General features: G+C 36.5%; 1 protein-coding gene, 1 long non-coding RNA gene and 1 pseudogene across 2 annotated transcripts in view; 1 reads left to right on the plus strand and 2 right to left on the minus strand.

Moving 5' to 3' along the window:
- Window positions 1-2,386: 2,386 nt before the first annotated feature.
- Window positions 2,387-7,416, minus strand: LOC128555130 (uncharacterized). Its single transcript, XR_008369812.1, has 8 exons — window positions 7,294-7,416; window positions 6,721-6,846; window positions 6,164-6,359; window positions 5,069-5,878; window positions 4,475-4,534; window positions 4,024-4,215; window positions 3,405-3,533; window positions 2,387-2,788 (listed from the first exon to the last, which is right to left on the minus strand). It is a non-coding gene; the product is annotated as an uncharacterized LOC128555130 (long non-coding RNA).
- A 154-nt stretch (window positions 7,417-7,570) lies between these two features.
- LOC123532016 (uncharacterized) lies at window positions 7,571-9,496 on the minus strand (annotated as a pseudogene).
- Window positions 9,497-14,511: 5,015 nt separating this feature from the next.
- The window catches only part of LOC123563989 (40S ribosomal protein SA-like), a 61,684-nt gene continuing 59,426 nt past the window's right edge, over window positions 14,512-16,769 (plus strand). Inside the window, 2 exon segments of the mRNA XM_053536642.1 lie at window positions 14,512-14,681; window positions 15,808-15,814. Coding sequence (XP_053392617.1) covers window positions 14,545-14,681; window positions 15,808-15,814 — 144 coding nt within the window. The 5' untranslated portion in view covers window positions 14,512-14,544.

Here is a 16,769-nt window from a genome sequence, read left to right on the forward strand (position 1 = left end):
TTGTGATTATTTAATTTAAATGGTGAATATTTTTTCATTTTGGCGGCAGTAACTGGCGATTATTTTATTTAATAGCTGCATAAATAATTACGTCAAGTGAGACAGTAACCCACGGTAGAAAATCGATAGAGCGGACTGTTTATTACCTCGTGTATTCCAAACACGTGTCAACTTATAATGCCGATAACATTGCCTAAGGCGGTAGGATGCAGACGACAATTAAACCGATTATAAGCGAAAGTTAATCTTACCTATCTAGCTATCAATCAGATTGAACTAACAGGCTACTTTTTTGGAACATTTTAAAACGCCAAAGCAAATTTTCTTCAACTCTATATTAGGGCCTAAGGCAGACGACAAACCAATTTGTACGGGCAGTTTTCCCATGAAAAATTAAATTGCCATCTATAGCTACAGCTAATTTAATTATCTTTAAAAACATATTATAAGCTGACCTAACTTTCGACGATTTCAAAGTATCTTTAATCAGGATATGTGTTTTTAAACTGATATGAAATTGTTGGAAGCAAAAAAAATATTTCTTCGAATTTTCAGAATTTATAAAGAACGCGAATTAGTTGAAATATTACAAATCAGATATTTTTAATAGTCTATTTTTTTTACCAAAACAATTCCAATAAATGTTTGTTTTGCATATTAATTAAAAAAATTATCGGGAAACCCAGTCCTGTTTCTATTTTTAGAAACAATGGCCGATAAGGGCAAACTAAAATAATCAACAAATAAATTTGCTTGCACACTGTAATTAGCGTAAGTAAAAACTTCTAAACCACTTAAAAATTAGTATATTTATTGAATAAAGCATCAAAAACTTGTTGACAAAAAGCTATAATTCAGTAGTGTGCATAGATGCCAAATATCACGTATTTTCGCGACCTAATTGTTTTGTACTTTTCAAGCAATTTAAGTGCAGTTATGGTAAAAAAAATCATGGAAACACTTTTGATATATATAATGAAAAAGTATAAACATGAGTGATACTCAAAGACATGGTAAACTTTCCATTGTGTGCAACTGTGTCCATACTGAGTGTGCATGAGGCTAATTTAGCCATTACCCAGTCCATAATGTCAGTCAATATGCAACCATTTCAGCTGCTTTACACAAACTAAATACGTTTCCTGTAAATGCCTTCAAAATCCATCAGAATATAGCACTTTAAACATTTATAGTGGGACCCCACCACCAATATTTGGAGGTATTTCACCTGAATCCCTGATCTCCACACCCACTGTAGGGTCTACTGCTTTTCTGCTTGTTAAAGCAATTAAGAAAAAAATAAATATGTTAAAATTCATCATTTTATTCTATTAAAATTACCTGCAAAGATCCGCATCAATTTTGGCTATTAAGGATGACATCCCGTAATAGGTACTTTTATGAAATTCTCCAAATCTGTGATATTTGTGATATTTCAGCATTCAACAACTAAAATACACATTTTACCAACTTTTTACCGCAGATTTTTTCAAATTTAGCTTATTTGATGTCAAAACTTGAGCTTCTCGGAAATGGACCCAAATGAGAAATAAGCAAAATTAAAAAAATCATGATTTTTTTACTTTTCAAATATTTCTATGCAATTAAGGCATTAATACATCCTGAAAATAGTTTCTCAATTAAAAAAAAACTATTATGGTGTTATTTTATTCAATAAAATCTTATTTTTGTAAGAAAAGTTGAACTCTGACATACAAAAAATCCTTAAAATATTTGGAAAAAATAGCATGTCGTCACACAAACATATTTTTTTCCGAATAATGTAAGTAATGCCATCACTAAACTATACATAGATGTTATCTATATATTCAAATGAATACAACAACACAATTTGAAAATAATTACCGTCTGTAAGTGAAGAAATAAAAGTTAGAAAATGTGTACCCTAATTTTCAGATTTTCTTCGGTTCGCTGTATTTTGCTACAAACTTTCAGTTCTTTTCTAATTTATACATGTTACTTCAGTAAAATAGTTTATCAATTTTGGTATAAAGTCTTCCAGTACTTTTTTAGAATTGGTTACTCTTGGAAGTCCTTCATTGTTGAGTGAAGTAAAAACTTCACGTAGTCCGTCCTCGCCTCGACGTTTATGGATGAGCCGAAGGTATCCGAGGTTCAAACCTGACCCGGCCACATTTTCTGCAGTGGGTCTTTCACACTCCTGAGTAAATCAAGACTTCAAGAGATTGGATATTCTTAGCTTTTGCATTATTGAATTGAAAATTGTTATAAACTGCAGATACTGAAAAGGTGTTTTTGATAAGTTCTTTTTTGTCAATATTCATATATGAGATAAGCTTGCCCAGACTAATAACATCACCAACAGCATTGTGGGCATCATATGTAATTCCTAAAGGGAGTTTTGACAAGATCTTCTTGTTTCAGTGAACTTTTAGGATATTGTTTCCTGAATATGCTCATTGTGTCCAACAAAGCAGGAACTATTTCACTAAACTTTTCACTAAGATGAAGTTTCTCAAGCAGTTCAACTAGGATCAGAAAGTCGAACCTTCTTCCGTTATGGGCACATAAAACAACATTTTTAAACTGCTCCAACCATGACAAGATTGGCTAACAGCATCCTTCACATGTACAGAATGAACTATCTGTCCTCGAACTTTCATTTCTCCATTCACAAATGAAATTCCAGTCACTGTCGTTGCTTCCGGATTTATCGGCTGGATTGGGTTGACATAGACATTGAATGTCTTTCCTGACTGGTCACTTGCAGCTATCTGTGTTATGTCCGGCATCACTCTGTGCACAACTGAAATGACAATCAATAAGAAAATTCTGAGCCGCGCCATGAGAAAAGCAACCTAATAGGTTTGTGACCAGCATGGATCAAGAGAAGCCTGAGCATCAGCGCAGTCTGGTCAGGATCAACAGTTTCTCTAACTGATATAGGCTTTGAAAGCGAACAGCATGGATCCTGACTAGACTGCGTGGATGCTCAGGCTGGTACGGATCCAAGCTGGTGGCAAATGTACTATGTTGGTTTTCTCATGGCGCGGCTCATATACTTTCAATGCCTTCTTAAGAAATATAGTAATAACTTTCTTACAAATAACAATTCTTTTTTTCTTCTTGTCAGTCTGGATCAATGCTGGTTGCAAATGCACTATATTGGTTTTCTTATGACATGGCTCATTAATGACAAATGAAAACAAACATTACAATAATTTTGACCAGTCTAATAAGGATACAAAAATGTTCCCTAAGCAACTGAGGGATATTCTACTGTTGGACTGGAAAGTGACCATTTATACAGGACACCCATCTGCATGCATTGTAGTCAAACATTCTCTGCTGACAAATAAAGGTTGTTATGGAAAGTAGTAGATAAAATCTCATTGTAATATTTTAAAGGTAAAATAACTTACTAAGTCCTGTTGTTTCTAAATCAAATGTTATGATGGTTGGCTCTCCATCTATGACGACTGGTTTGAAGTTGCCACGGGCAATAGCGTCAGGTATGCGTTCTATATCAATTGCCTCCATATGACCAACCCCTGTAAGAATGATAAAATAGTCCCTAAATATTGATGTCAGACAAAATAATCCGTTACATATATGAGCTACATCAAGCAAAATATCCCTAAATATTGATGTCAGACATATAGTCCGTTACATATATGAGCTACATCAAGCAAAAATCACCCTAAGCTAAACAGTAGTCTGATTAGGATCTGTTTGTTTTTCAGTCATTGTCATACAGATGTGACCCAAATAGTTTGGATCTTTAACAGACTAGACTTTAGAGCTGACCGGATCCAAAGTGGTCACAGTTACTTTCATATAGGTTATTGCCTGAGGTAGCTCATGTAGTATTATAAAATCATATGAATATCAAAAGAAGTTTCTAGGCATACGATTACCATTCTGTACAAAAATTCTATACTCGTCTAAATCTTTCCCCTTTTGAAATAATAAAATTTAAAGAAAAGGAAATGTACAAATAATATCTGAGGCTATATAAAGTCCACAAATATAAGGATATACCAGACTGATATGTGTCCCCTTCCATTGCTTCACTGGCCCCTTGAATGACAGCCCGTTCTTTCTTCAGCTCCAGTCGCCGACGTTTAGATGATGGTAACAGGGCTCTATCTGTCAGTTCCCTCCGTCGTTTCAACTGTCTTTCCGAATGTTGAATAGTGTACTCTCCTGAGAAAGCCCCAACTTCACAAATCCCTGTTTCATATATTACAAGTTAGATAATAAAAATTTATATTACAGTGTTATCAACAAAATACAACATCTTAGTGAATAATATGGACAAACATTACTTTTCGTTCATTCAATATATCTATACATGCTGCCCTTAGAATGAATTTTGATCAAATGCTAAAATACTGAAAATGTACAGATAAGAACAAGTAGTACACTGTCATCCTGGTATACATTTTATTTACTGTAAGTAAATCACATAATAATTATTGCAAAATATTACCTATGTTTGAGTTCTCTTCTTATGACTTTGGGTGTGACTGTGTCCATGTAGTTGACTAAACTATGCAACAAATAAAAACAAAAATTAAGGAACAAGAATGTAAGAACAAAACACTGACTGAAACTGGAACAACAGTATGAAAAGAGTCGTACGTCTGGTCTTTCAGTGTAAAAATTGTATTGTTTGTGACTTTAGATAATCTTATTATATGATACAATGTTATGATAGATAGTGTTTGTCCCCATTTTTTCAGAAAACAAATATTTGTACCTTACAAAATTAAGTTTTGACCAGACACACTAATAGCTATTGTAAACACTTCAATAACTGCAAAAACCAGAAATTCAGCTTAGTCAAGCACATACCATGCTAATGAAATTATGAGCATGATTATCAGTCTGGATCCATAAAAGCATGCACAAATGGATTGTAATAGATAAGACTTATGATAATGGCAGTCTGATATTGATAAATATGGATCACAATCATAATAAGCTTGTTTATGCTTGACTAAGCTGAGGTGTAAAATATTGTCAAGAGAAAACAGAATTTTACACAACTAAAACATTACATAGAAAAAGAGAATAATAGTACCTGCGATAGGTAATGTCTTCCCTCATTTATACAAGCAGCAGTCGCTTCCACACGGTAGTCCAGACTCTTAGTGTCACCATAATATGTGACTTTGGTGCGCGCAATGAGACACGTCTGTTGGCCGACTCGCATTGTTGACTAGATCCAAGGTCAACGTAACTGTGGGCATTGGCTGCCACAGTGTCAAACACCGCCTGTAGCTTGGTCCTGAGATTACTGTCATGTAGCGGTGTCATATATGGCAGACTGCGGTGCACATACTTCTCAGACGGCCTTCTTTTATATCCACAGAATCGTCCATGGCAGAGAGTGTGGTCTGCGAATTGGTGCGGTATCAATGCCCGAATGTTCTCCTCCATTCCAATTTTATCTCCTTGATTTTTTGAGAAAGCATAGGACAAACATTTTTTATGTGTGATATAACATTGTCACTTAGTTTAAGGGCACTCTTCATTTTATACAATGTCCCAGTCACATTTTTGACAACATGATTTTTGTCAAAGCGTTTCTTTAGAGAAATGTTCAAATCTGATTTCAGCCTAGCTATCAAAGTGTTATCCCCATCTCCTTCCAAGTACTCAATAGGAGTTCCTTCATTGAACAGCTCTCTAACTCCTTTCAAACCACTGGCTGCTTCCATCGATCTTGCACTCCCAGTGTGATTTTTTACACAATAATGAGTTCTTACTTTCTGACCCTGCCTGTTCCGCTTCCACCACTTGCACTTGCCACAATGCCTATGTCCAACAATTGTTTTGATGACCTTTTTCCTCCTGCCTGCTTTGTTTGTTGTCATGAAGAAGGTGTGAGCTAAAATGTAAAAGAACAAACATGCGGCATATCATGAAAACTGAAACAATAAAACTGACATAATGCTTTACTTTTTCATTTGCAATCTTTAAATCAACTCTGAAAGAAATGAAATACAAATCTTTGTTCGAAGGGGAAGGCATTCATAACATAATGCATGGGTGGTGTTATCTGCCCTTGGATACAAATCTACTGACTAGGGTTATGACACCACATTAGGTATGCAAAGTTACAAGTTCAAAGCAAAATACTGAAGACTAAGTTTGGACAGCAAAAATTACTCACATGTAAGCGAATCAAAACCTTTCTTTTGCCAGGCTGTATCACACGAAGAGGACATTCCAGTGCGTGTACGACATGGAAACTTCTTCTCAAGTCTTTCCTTGATTTCAGCTTAGGCGATTGTTTTGCGAATCTTATTGCCGACAGACGACTTATTCTTTCTGTATGAAGTAACGACTGAAGTACATTCTGAGGTGTACTGAAAAAATAATTTATATCATAAATGCTTCTTAGCTGCATGCAAATGTTATAAGGAATGTTTTTTGCATGGTAATTATGCACCAGTCAGTTGTGACAATGACTTCCCTGGCCGAGGGAATAGTGGGGACTTTGACTTTTGATTTTTCAAACCACTGCCATGGTCCTTGCCATGGGCCATGGTTACAATCGACCGTGGATAGGTCATAAAAATTTACCAATTCCCTATAAGAGGGTTGTTCATCTGCTTGGGGCTAACTATTTAGTGCCCTATTTGCACGTTAATAGTATTGAAAGACAGAATCGTGCATGGTCTCACTGAATAGAACAATATTTACCACTGTGCATTTGATTTACTTTACCTTGTCATAACAGAAGATTCATTCTGCGGACCTGGTACTGGATCATTTACTTCAGACTGTACAGAATCTTTCTCAACGTCGGAATCTGTTTCACATTCAATTACCGGCCTTGCTTGAAGTCTGAGTCTGTAATTTGAATATTCATATATAATAAAGTGGAAGCAGAAGTATTCTCAAACGATAATCAAAAATCTTTAAAAAAGTACCAAAATTGTCACTCACAATTAATGATATGAGCCACGCCATGAGAAAACCAACATAGTGGCTTTGCGTCCACGCAGTCTAGTCAGGATCCATGCTGTTTCCTAACAGTTTTCTCTAATTGCAATAGACTTTGAAAGTGAATAGCATGGATCCTGACCAGACTGCGCAGGCTGGTCTGGATCCATGCTGATCACAAAGCCATTTTGTTGGTTTTCTCATGGAGCGGCTCATATACTGTTATAATTGATTTTTTTTTTGGTTTAACGACAAAAATCTTTATGGCAATCAAGCCAGGGATCAGAACCTCAGCCTCACATAAAAACTAGATCTGCCCTTGCATCAAAACTGGTAATAAATTATTTTACATACTGAAGTGATGGAGATTCTCCAGGGAGAGGACACACTCCTAGGTCATCAATCTCTCCTACCATTTGCTCATGGGCTTGCTCAGTCTCTTGCCGGGCAATATCACTGTAATATACATGTACATAAAAGTACCTGACTATATGATATAGAAAACTGATAAAAAGAACAAAATATGTTCAGTATTTCAACCTGACGAACATCTTACCTAGAAGTACAAGTTGATTTTTGGATATACAATTTTTGCATATTTATAACAAATAAGACATACCTCATTTCTTTTTCAAAAGCTTCTTTTGCAGCATTTTTTGCAGGATTCTCTGGACACCTCCTGAATAGCCTCACCAGCACGGGTTTCCATTAGTTTCAAGTTCTTCGGATGAATCGCCTTCAAATTCAGGACTGCTAGGAGATTGTTCACTTTCTCTGCACCACCCAAACTGTCAATCATAGCTGAAAACAAAAGAGCAAGTTTATTTTACCCGTAAAAAAGAAAAGAAAAACAATCAGCCATTATAAGCAATTTAGATTCAGATCAGCCTAATGTCACAGGGTGAGTAAAATGTGCAGCCAGACCGGGACTCGAACCCGGGGCCTCGGAATACCGTTCCGATGCTCTACCGACTGAGCTACCCGGCCGCCTGCACACTTTCTCCCCGTTTTAATATTCAAGTTCTATACCGTGACACTAACTTCTAAAGTAACGTTTAAACATCAGATTTTTATGACATCAAAGCATCAGAATTACATGAGCTGCGCTACGAGAAAACAAACATAGTCGCTTTGCTACCAGCATGGACCCAGACCACTCTGCGCATCCTGACAGTCTGGTCAGAATCCATGCTGTTCGCTATCGGTTTCTCTAACTGCAATAGGTTTTGAAAGCAAACAGCATGGATCCTGACCAGACTGCGCAGATCCACGGTGGCTTTGCAGCCACTTTGTTGGTTTTCTCATGGCACGGCTCACATGAAACACATACTTATTTTACATATTGTAGCAGATCTCAAAGATTCAACCCAGAACTAGCCAGCTTCTCTGGTGTTTTTAGGAATTTTCGACACAGGGGGTTTCACAAATTGGCCATAAATTAAAATATAACTTACATGTATGGAAAGGGGATTCAATTCCTCATCAATTTATGTTAAAATTATCAAATAATATCCAAAATTACGAATTTTCTGATGATTTAAACCTCTGTATGTACTGTACACGATCAACATTTACCGTGGCGTGTGTTTACACGCCATATAAACACATAACTTTACATGACTGTGTACTGTGATTTAACTAAAATAACTTCCATTATTTCGGTCCTTTAAATTTTTGACGTTTAGATGCCCGTCACAAATATAAACAATCTGAACATCAATTACTTTGACTAGAGCCGCCTATGCCTGATAAATAAAAAAAATAAAGCCAATTTCATCAAGACGATGTTAAAAAATGATGTATACCTGCTCCAAGTTTCGTGTTTATAACAAAGCATGGCATCCCCTTGTTTTTTATATGGTGGGTCTTCCCATATGGCACTCGATTTATGTGGCTGCAGTCTGGGTTTTGGCACACAACATATAGATATCCGCCTAAACCTTTTGCAATTCACCAACGATGTTGTTGTACATAAGTGGCACTGGGCCAAGCATGCATTTTCGGCATGATTTTAGATGGAGTAGCAGTACATTCAGTTCAATGAGCCTCCGACCCACTTTCCAACCATTCTTGTTTACTTTTTGCGGTAAAGTCATGTGCAAGGAACTTGGACACTTTTTCCTTTTACAATCGTCTCCATCACACAGGAAAACATTGGCATAGTTATGGTCAACGATAAGTTTGGGTTTCCTGCGCCTTTTACCCTTATCCGAAGCAAATCTTCCGCGAAAATGTCGTTTGTCGGCCATACCTTTCTACTTTCGATTGCAACAATTTTTGGGAAATACCCCAAGCGTGACGTCACAGGACGACAAACATTTTATAAATTTTTGAATAAAAAAGCTTTTAGTAGTAAAATTTTGTTTCTCTTAGCAATTCGTATAAATGTTTAGCATTTGGAAAATAAAACGTCAAAAAAATCACAAAGAAATACACAAAACTCGATAACTACCGGAAATCACCGGAAACGTCGAAAACTTCCGACATTGGCCGAATTCTTCGATGTCGGTAATCATCGTAACTGAAAAGCGCGGGAAATCATTACACCATGTAATCCTTAATTTTTCATAGGTTAAAAAGTTGGCTATTATTTTTTGGAGGCCAGTGTGAGCCCTGTATTGTAACAGAAATGATTCTAGAATTTATTTTTATTACACCTACATATAATCTATGTCAGACTCGTATTCTAGTCCTGAGGCATGATCTGAAAGTAAAAAGATGAAGTGACAGTCATACTTTGGATATTGTAATACTAGAAAGAATCTAGATCGTAACCTTTCTGGAATTTTGACTGGTTTGGATAATTTGCTTACGATTCAGGTTCGCAAAAAAATGAAACCGTCACCCATTCTGCTTTTCATGATGACACATGGCTTGATTTTTGCAGTCAGTAAGCGGATAAATTAGGCCAAACTTAAAATATTCTTTGTTTCCCCATCCCGACCCAAGCAGGTGAAGTATGGGTAGGTAGGTAGGTAAAATATTTTTTTTTGAAATTTGTAGGAATAACTGCAAGGAGAATACCAACACTCTAAAATTTAAATAGGTACCAAGTTTACATGTATTCAATCTGAATGCCTTTCTGCAAAATGACCAAGTGATTCTTGTGAAGCACATACTATATTTTTCTTTCACTTCTTGCCTGTTAACAATAAGGTATTTGGTTGCATACTGCAATTAAAGATGTGATGGATAGCTCAGATGGTAGAGCACCTCAGGCCTTGCATTATAAATGGGTTTTGAGGAGGTCGCAGGTTCTTCATTGTCAATAGTAAAGCATGGTTCGCACAGGTCCTTGAAAGTCCTTGAATTTGATCCTAAGTCCTTGAAAAGTCCTTGATTTTTTTCTTCCAAAAATCCCCTGAAAAAGTACTTGAATTTTGAAAAAAAAAGGTAGAAAAGTCCTTAAATTTTGCTAAAAACGGGGGTGCAAACGTATTGTAGGGGAAAAATACAAAAAATAAATAATAAATAAGTCAAAACGAGCGAAAAAACGGTGTAAAATAAAAATACATGCACACCCACGGAGGGAACGCTAGTTGAACACCGTTTCGGTACGGAAGTTAGATACGGAATAGCGATTTTCACAACGTTAAAATATTATGCGCAAGGTCATTGTAGCGTGACTTATCAACAACAACAATGAGTGGCCCAAAAAATAAATGTAGTTTCGCGAATAAATGGCTTACACAGGATGATTATTCATCGTGGTTAAAGGAGTTTAAGTCAGACAAGCATAAGTGTATCTGATAAACTCATTGATGTCGGAACTATGGGAGAAAGTGCGTTGAAATCACACGCGAAAACAAGAAGTGAAGTCCCTTGAGGACAAATTGAAAACTAGTCTTGAGAGCTTGAAAGACCTATAAGAAACATGTACTAAGTATGTATACAGGCAAATATAGCTCATAAAAGGTAATCCCATTGAAGATCTCATAAAGGTTAAGATATGCTATTGTAGCTTATGGAAAATAAAACTGTTCTGTAACTTTTCTTCTGTCATAATGCCTTATGAAGAGCCTAAATGGTTTTGTAATTTAAGATTTAAAGCGATTAAAATAGTCCTTGAAAATCCATAAAAAGTCCTAAAAAAGTCCTTGAAAAGTCCTTGAATTTTTTTTGCCAAGTCCTGTATGAACCATGTAAAGGGTTCACTATTTTCGGTGGTGGACAGTTTTACGCTAAACTGGCTATTATCAATTGCTGCATTTACTGTGGTTTCAATTTCTCTATCACCAACAGCTTCGTCAACAATGTCACACATTGTCAACTTCGTCGACAACTTGCAGATTTTCTTGTTAACCAGCGAACGATTTGTGTTTCCATTTTTTACAGTTACAGAGATGCAAACTGAATGCTCCGCCATTTTCTGATTTGTCATCTCCAAGCGTCTTTTTACCATCGACTGTTTTAATACTTACTTGCGCCAATGCGATACAGATCAAAAGATCGGTTTCGTACTCAAACTAATTCGAAATATGCATTTTTCGTCCCAGGTTTTTTTGTACCAAATAAAAAAATATCATTTCGGTTTCGGCGATAAAATTTTTCGGGTCGCGCCGATTTTTTCGAGTCGGTCGTGGATGGGGAAACAAACAATATTTTATTTTAGGCCTTATCCCGAGAAAGAGCTCTTACTGATTTGTTTAATTACTACTGATTTTAAAAATGATTTTATTTCATATTTTTCGAGAAATAAATAAATCGGCGAAACATTAAATTGTATTTTCATGTAGTTTTTGAAATCGAAAGTAGATCGTCTATGTAAGAGTGCTTTGACGAAACGAAACAATTTTTTTTTATGAAATGATTTAAATAATTTCACCGTAAACTTCAATGTCAGATACTGCCAATTGCTGCAAAACTGTCTGCATATCTTCACAATTTGTAAAACATAAATTATTGTTGAAACTGGAGATTTTGGCGGTATAAAAGAAAGTGTAATCATATCCGGATATAATATTTTGGATAAATATCGAGCTGTGTTATGAAATTTAAACATTAAAGTAACAGACATGATAGATATTATTGTAACAGAAATGATTCTAGAATTTATTTTTATAATACATACATAGAATCAATATCAGACTTATATTCTAGTGCTGAGGCATGACCTGAAAGTAAAAATATGAAGTGACAGTCATTCATACTTTGGATATTGTAATACTAAAAAGAATCTAGGTAATATTTAGAAATTGAAACATAAAATTTTCAGTTAGAAATCGCACCAAAGGCTGTATCAAGGGTCTGCATTTTCAAAATTTCCTTGTGGTGATACCCCAAACCCTACTTGCAGGAGGGGGTATCCTCCCACACCCTCCCCCAATATTGCCACTTTACAGTTTGATACATTTGCCCTTTTACCACCTGCCACAATGCCCATTTCAAAATCTGACTGCAGTTCAAAGTGGGAAGGAACACCCCTCCCCACACCCACCCTGCTACCGACCACGTAAAAATGGCTCAAACATTTTTTCAGCCCAGTCTTGGCCTGTCTGTCTACATGAATCAAAACGGATAATTGAAAGTACATAGACTTGGGGACTACTGGCATGGTTTTGAAGGGGTTAACAGGTCTGAAATAGAATAAATGATGGTTTTAACTAAAAAAGAACTGCATTTATTAATATTGGTTATCTTTTCCGAAATTGGTAGCTAGTCCGAGTAACTTCTCTTAGTTTCGAATGCCCAATTTTCCTGTCAGTGTAAACATTCATGACACTATATATTGACACTCAGCAACATTTACATATCTTTAAACGCAAAAGTAAGTATACTTTAAATTCACATCCCTTATAATATGATTGAACAATACCTAGCGTGTGACACGGTTATTGCCAGGCCCCTTATCTGTAAAATATCTGAACAGTTCTTTCGTCCATCCGTTACAAATTGTATGTGGCAATCCGCGCTATAAAATTTCAATATATAAATTTTCATATTCAAATTTTATCATGTGCGAATATATACCAGCCGATAATTGCCTGTTTTGGTAATGCCGGAGGCAAATGTTTACTGGAAAAATATTTATAGTCATGGGCAGTATCTTAGTGTCACCTGTCAAATTGTAGTTTGTACTTTCAACATTTTTATTTTTGCGAACCACTCTTCAATTTTAGAGAAATATATTGGGTTTAAATACTTGCATAATGTCAATCAAAGTTTTACTAGGCACCGATTGAATGTCCATTTCATCTATTGTAACAAAATCTCTGTTCAGTTGGGGAAAAAAACTAAAACCAAACTGAAATTGGTAGACTATACTACCAGTACATCAATCATTAGCCGACTCTCAGGCCCTTCAGGCCTTTGATTTTAGTTTGCCTGTATCGGCCATGTTTCTAAAAATAGAAACAGGACTGGGTTTCCCGATAATTTTTTAATTAATGTGCAAAACAAACATTTATTATGCCAGAATTGTTTTGGTAAAAAAAATAGACAATTAAAAATATCTGGCCTGAAATATTTCAACAAATTCGCGTTCTTTATAAATTCTGAAAATTCGAAGAAAAGAAGATTTTTTTTCGCTTCAAACAATTTCATATTAGATGAAAAACACATATAGATCTAACCTAGATCCTGATTAAAGATATTTTGAAATCGTCGACAGTTAGGTCAGTTTATAATATGTTTTTAAAGATAATTTTATTAGCGGTAACTATAGATGGCAATTTAATTTTTCATCAGGAAACTGCCCGTACAAAATTGGTTTAATTGTTGTCTGCCGAATATAGAGTTGAAGAATATTTGCGTTTGCGTTTTAAAATGTTCCAAAAAAGTAGCCTGTCAGTTCAATCTGATTGATAGCTAGATAAGTAAGATTAACTTCCGCTTATAATCGGTTTAATTGTCGTCTGCATCCTACCGCCTTAGGCAATGATATCGGCATAGTTGACACGTGTTTGGAATACACGAGGTAATAAACAGTCCGCTCTATCGATTTTCTACTCTAGCAGACCGTGGGGTAATGTCTCACTTGGCATAATTATTTATGCAGCTATTAAATTAAAATAATCGCCAGTTCATGTCGCCAAAATGAAAAAATATTCGCTATTTAAATAAAATAATCGCAAATGGCGATAATGGCGACTGACAGTGTGAGCCCTGGCTTGTATATGTAAAACCCATTTTGAAATACAGTCTAACCTGTACTAACAGTCACCTCCGATCAGCAGTCACCTCTGTTCAGCGGCCATTTTATGACGCCCCAACGGATTTGCCTCTATTTTATTAATTTATTCAGTGGCTACCTGCCGTCCGCGGCCACCAAAATTGCCTCCTGACCACCGTATTTAACCCCTTTCAGCAGCCATATTTCTTCCAAAACCAATTATTTTTAGGCAGTAATCGCCAAAGATACCCCATTTTTGAGAAGCACGTGATTGCATGACTTCACCACAACTTAACCTTCAACACCCTATCCCAACTTCAACTTGACAATACGAGTGGGCAAGTGGAATTTTACACCCCTGATAACTAACTTTCTACCAAAACTGTTCAAGCAAGCAGCATAACTCAGGCGAACGATCCATGGCCATTTTGTGTTTGTAAATCAAGGTTGTTCCTTTATAGGTTGATCACCGTAACCCTTAGATCAGCTTCAAGATGTCCGGAGGTTTAGATGCTCTCGCTCTCAAAGAGGAAGATGTTACAAAGTTTTTAGGATGCTCAACACACTTGGGTGCACAGAATGTTGACTTTCAGATGGAACAGTATGTGTATAAAAGGAAGCCAGATGGTGAGTAAGGTCAAAATAAAAGATATATGTTTCTTGTAACTCACACACAACCCTCCAGAAAATCTGTTAGAATTTTAAGTTCCACTTTACGATGTTTGAGATCTATCCTACTTGCGTCAGCCTCCTTCCACGTCCACATTTTGGTTAAAGTTTCGATGCACTTTATCTTTTTATGCTCCCACACATTTATATTGGGGACATACAGTGTTGATGCTGTCTGTTGTTCATACGTTGCGAAATCTTGTGTCCAACAGAGGTCCCAGGGGTTTTTTTTTAGGAGATGGGGAAAACACTGGGCTCTGGTCAAAGGGGGAAAACAGACTTTTGGAAAGTTGGGAAAAATGGCGGGACATTCGGTCCGGAAATGTCTAGAAATCTGCTGGACCAAAAACAATCAACCGGACCGAAAATGAACTTGTAATGCAGAAACAAAAAAAGCCTCAGTAAACTACCATTTAACATGCTGCTTTACAAGCTAGGCACAAATCTTCGCCATTCATCATTTATATTAAGATAGAACATCTTCATTTTTAGCTCACCTGTCACGAAGTGACAAGGTGAGCTTTTGTGACCGCTTGATGTCCGTCGTGCGACGTCCGTCAATTTCTAAAAAAATCTTCTTCTTGAAAACCACTGGGCAGAATAACACCAAACTTCATAGGAATGATCCTTGGGTGGCCCCCTTTCAAAATTGTTCAAAGAGTTGAATTCCATGCAGAACTCTGGTTGCCATGGCAACCGAAAGAAAAAACTTTAAAAATCTTCTTGTCCAAAACCACAGGGCCTAGGGTTTTGATATCTGATGTGTAGCATCATCTAGTAGTCCTCTACCAAAATTTTTCAAATTATCCCCCTAGTGTCAAATATGGACCCTTCCCGGGGGTCCCAAGTTTTACATAGACTTAAATAGAAAAAAATCTTCTTGTTCAAAACCCCTGGTGCGGGGTCACTTGATTTTACATAGGAAAATCTTCAAAAAATTTCTAAAAATAGACCAGAAAGCCTAGAGTTTAGATATTTCACATGTAGCATTGCCAAGTAGACCTCTACAAAATTGGTTCAAATCATGACCCCGCCCCAGGGGTCACTTGATTATCTTCTTCTCAAACACTAGAAGCCCTAGAGCTTAGATATTTGGTGTAAAGCATTCCCTAGTGGACCTCTACCATGTTTGTTCAAATCATGACCCAAGGGTCAAAATTGACCCCGCCCCAGGGGTCACTTGATTTTACATAGGAAAATATTCAGAAAATTTCTAAAAATAAACCAGAAGGCCTAGAGCTTACATATTTCATGTGTAGCATTGCCAAGTGGACCTCTACAAAAAAATTTCAAATCATGATTCCCAGGGTCACTTGATTTTACATAGGAAAATCTTCAAAAAATTTCTAAAAATAAACCAGAAAGCCTAGAGCTTAGATATTTCCCATGTAGCATTGCCTAGTGGACCTCTACAACATTTGTTCAAATCATGAACCCTGGCGTCAAAATTGACCAATCCCCAGGGATCACTTGATTTTACATAGGAAAATATTAAAAAAAAATCTAAAAATAAACCAGAAGGCCTAGAGCTTACATATTTCATGTGTAGCTTTGCCGAGTGGACCTCTACAAAATTTATTCTAATCATGATCCCCGGGGTCAAAATTGACCCCGCCCCAGGGGTCACTTGATTTTACATAGGAAAATCTTCAAAAAAATATCTAAAAATAAACCAGAAAGCCTAGAGCTTAGATATTTCCCATGTAGCATTGCCTAGTGGACCTCTACAACATTTGTTCAAATCATGAACCCCGGGGTCAAAATTGACCCATCCCCAGGGATCACTTGATGAAAATCTTCAAAAAATTTCTAAAAATAAACCAGAAGGCCTAGAATTTAGATATTTGTGCCCCCCCCCCATGAGTGGTGGGGGCATATAGATTTGCTCTTGTCTGTGCGTCCGTCCGTCCAAAGTTCGTGACGCGCCAGCTCAAAAAGTATATGATATAAATTGATGAAACCTTGCATGAGTCTTTATCATGATATGAACTTGCGCACCTTTTATTTTTCATCTGGCTCCGCCCCCCAATTTTAGAGTCATGGCCCCTGA

Source organism: Mercenaria mercenaria, chromosome 2, assembly GCF_021730395.1.
Source record: "Mercenaria mercenaria strain notata chromosome 2, MADL_Memer_1, whole genome shotgun sequence".
In the NCBI taxonomy this organism is placed as follows: domain Eukaryota; kingdom Metazoa; phylum Mollusca; class Bivalvia; order Venerida; family Veneridae; genus Mercenaria; species Mercenaria mercenaria.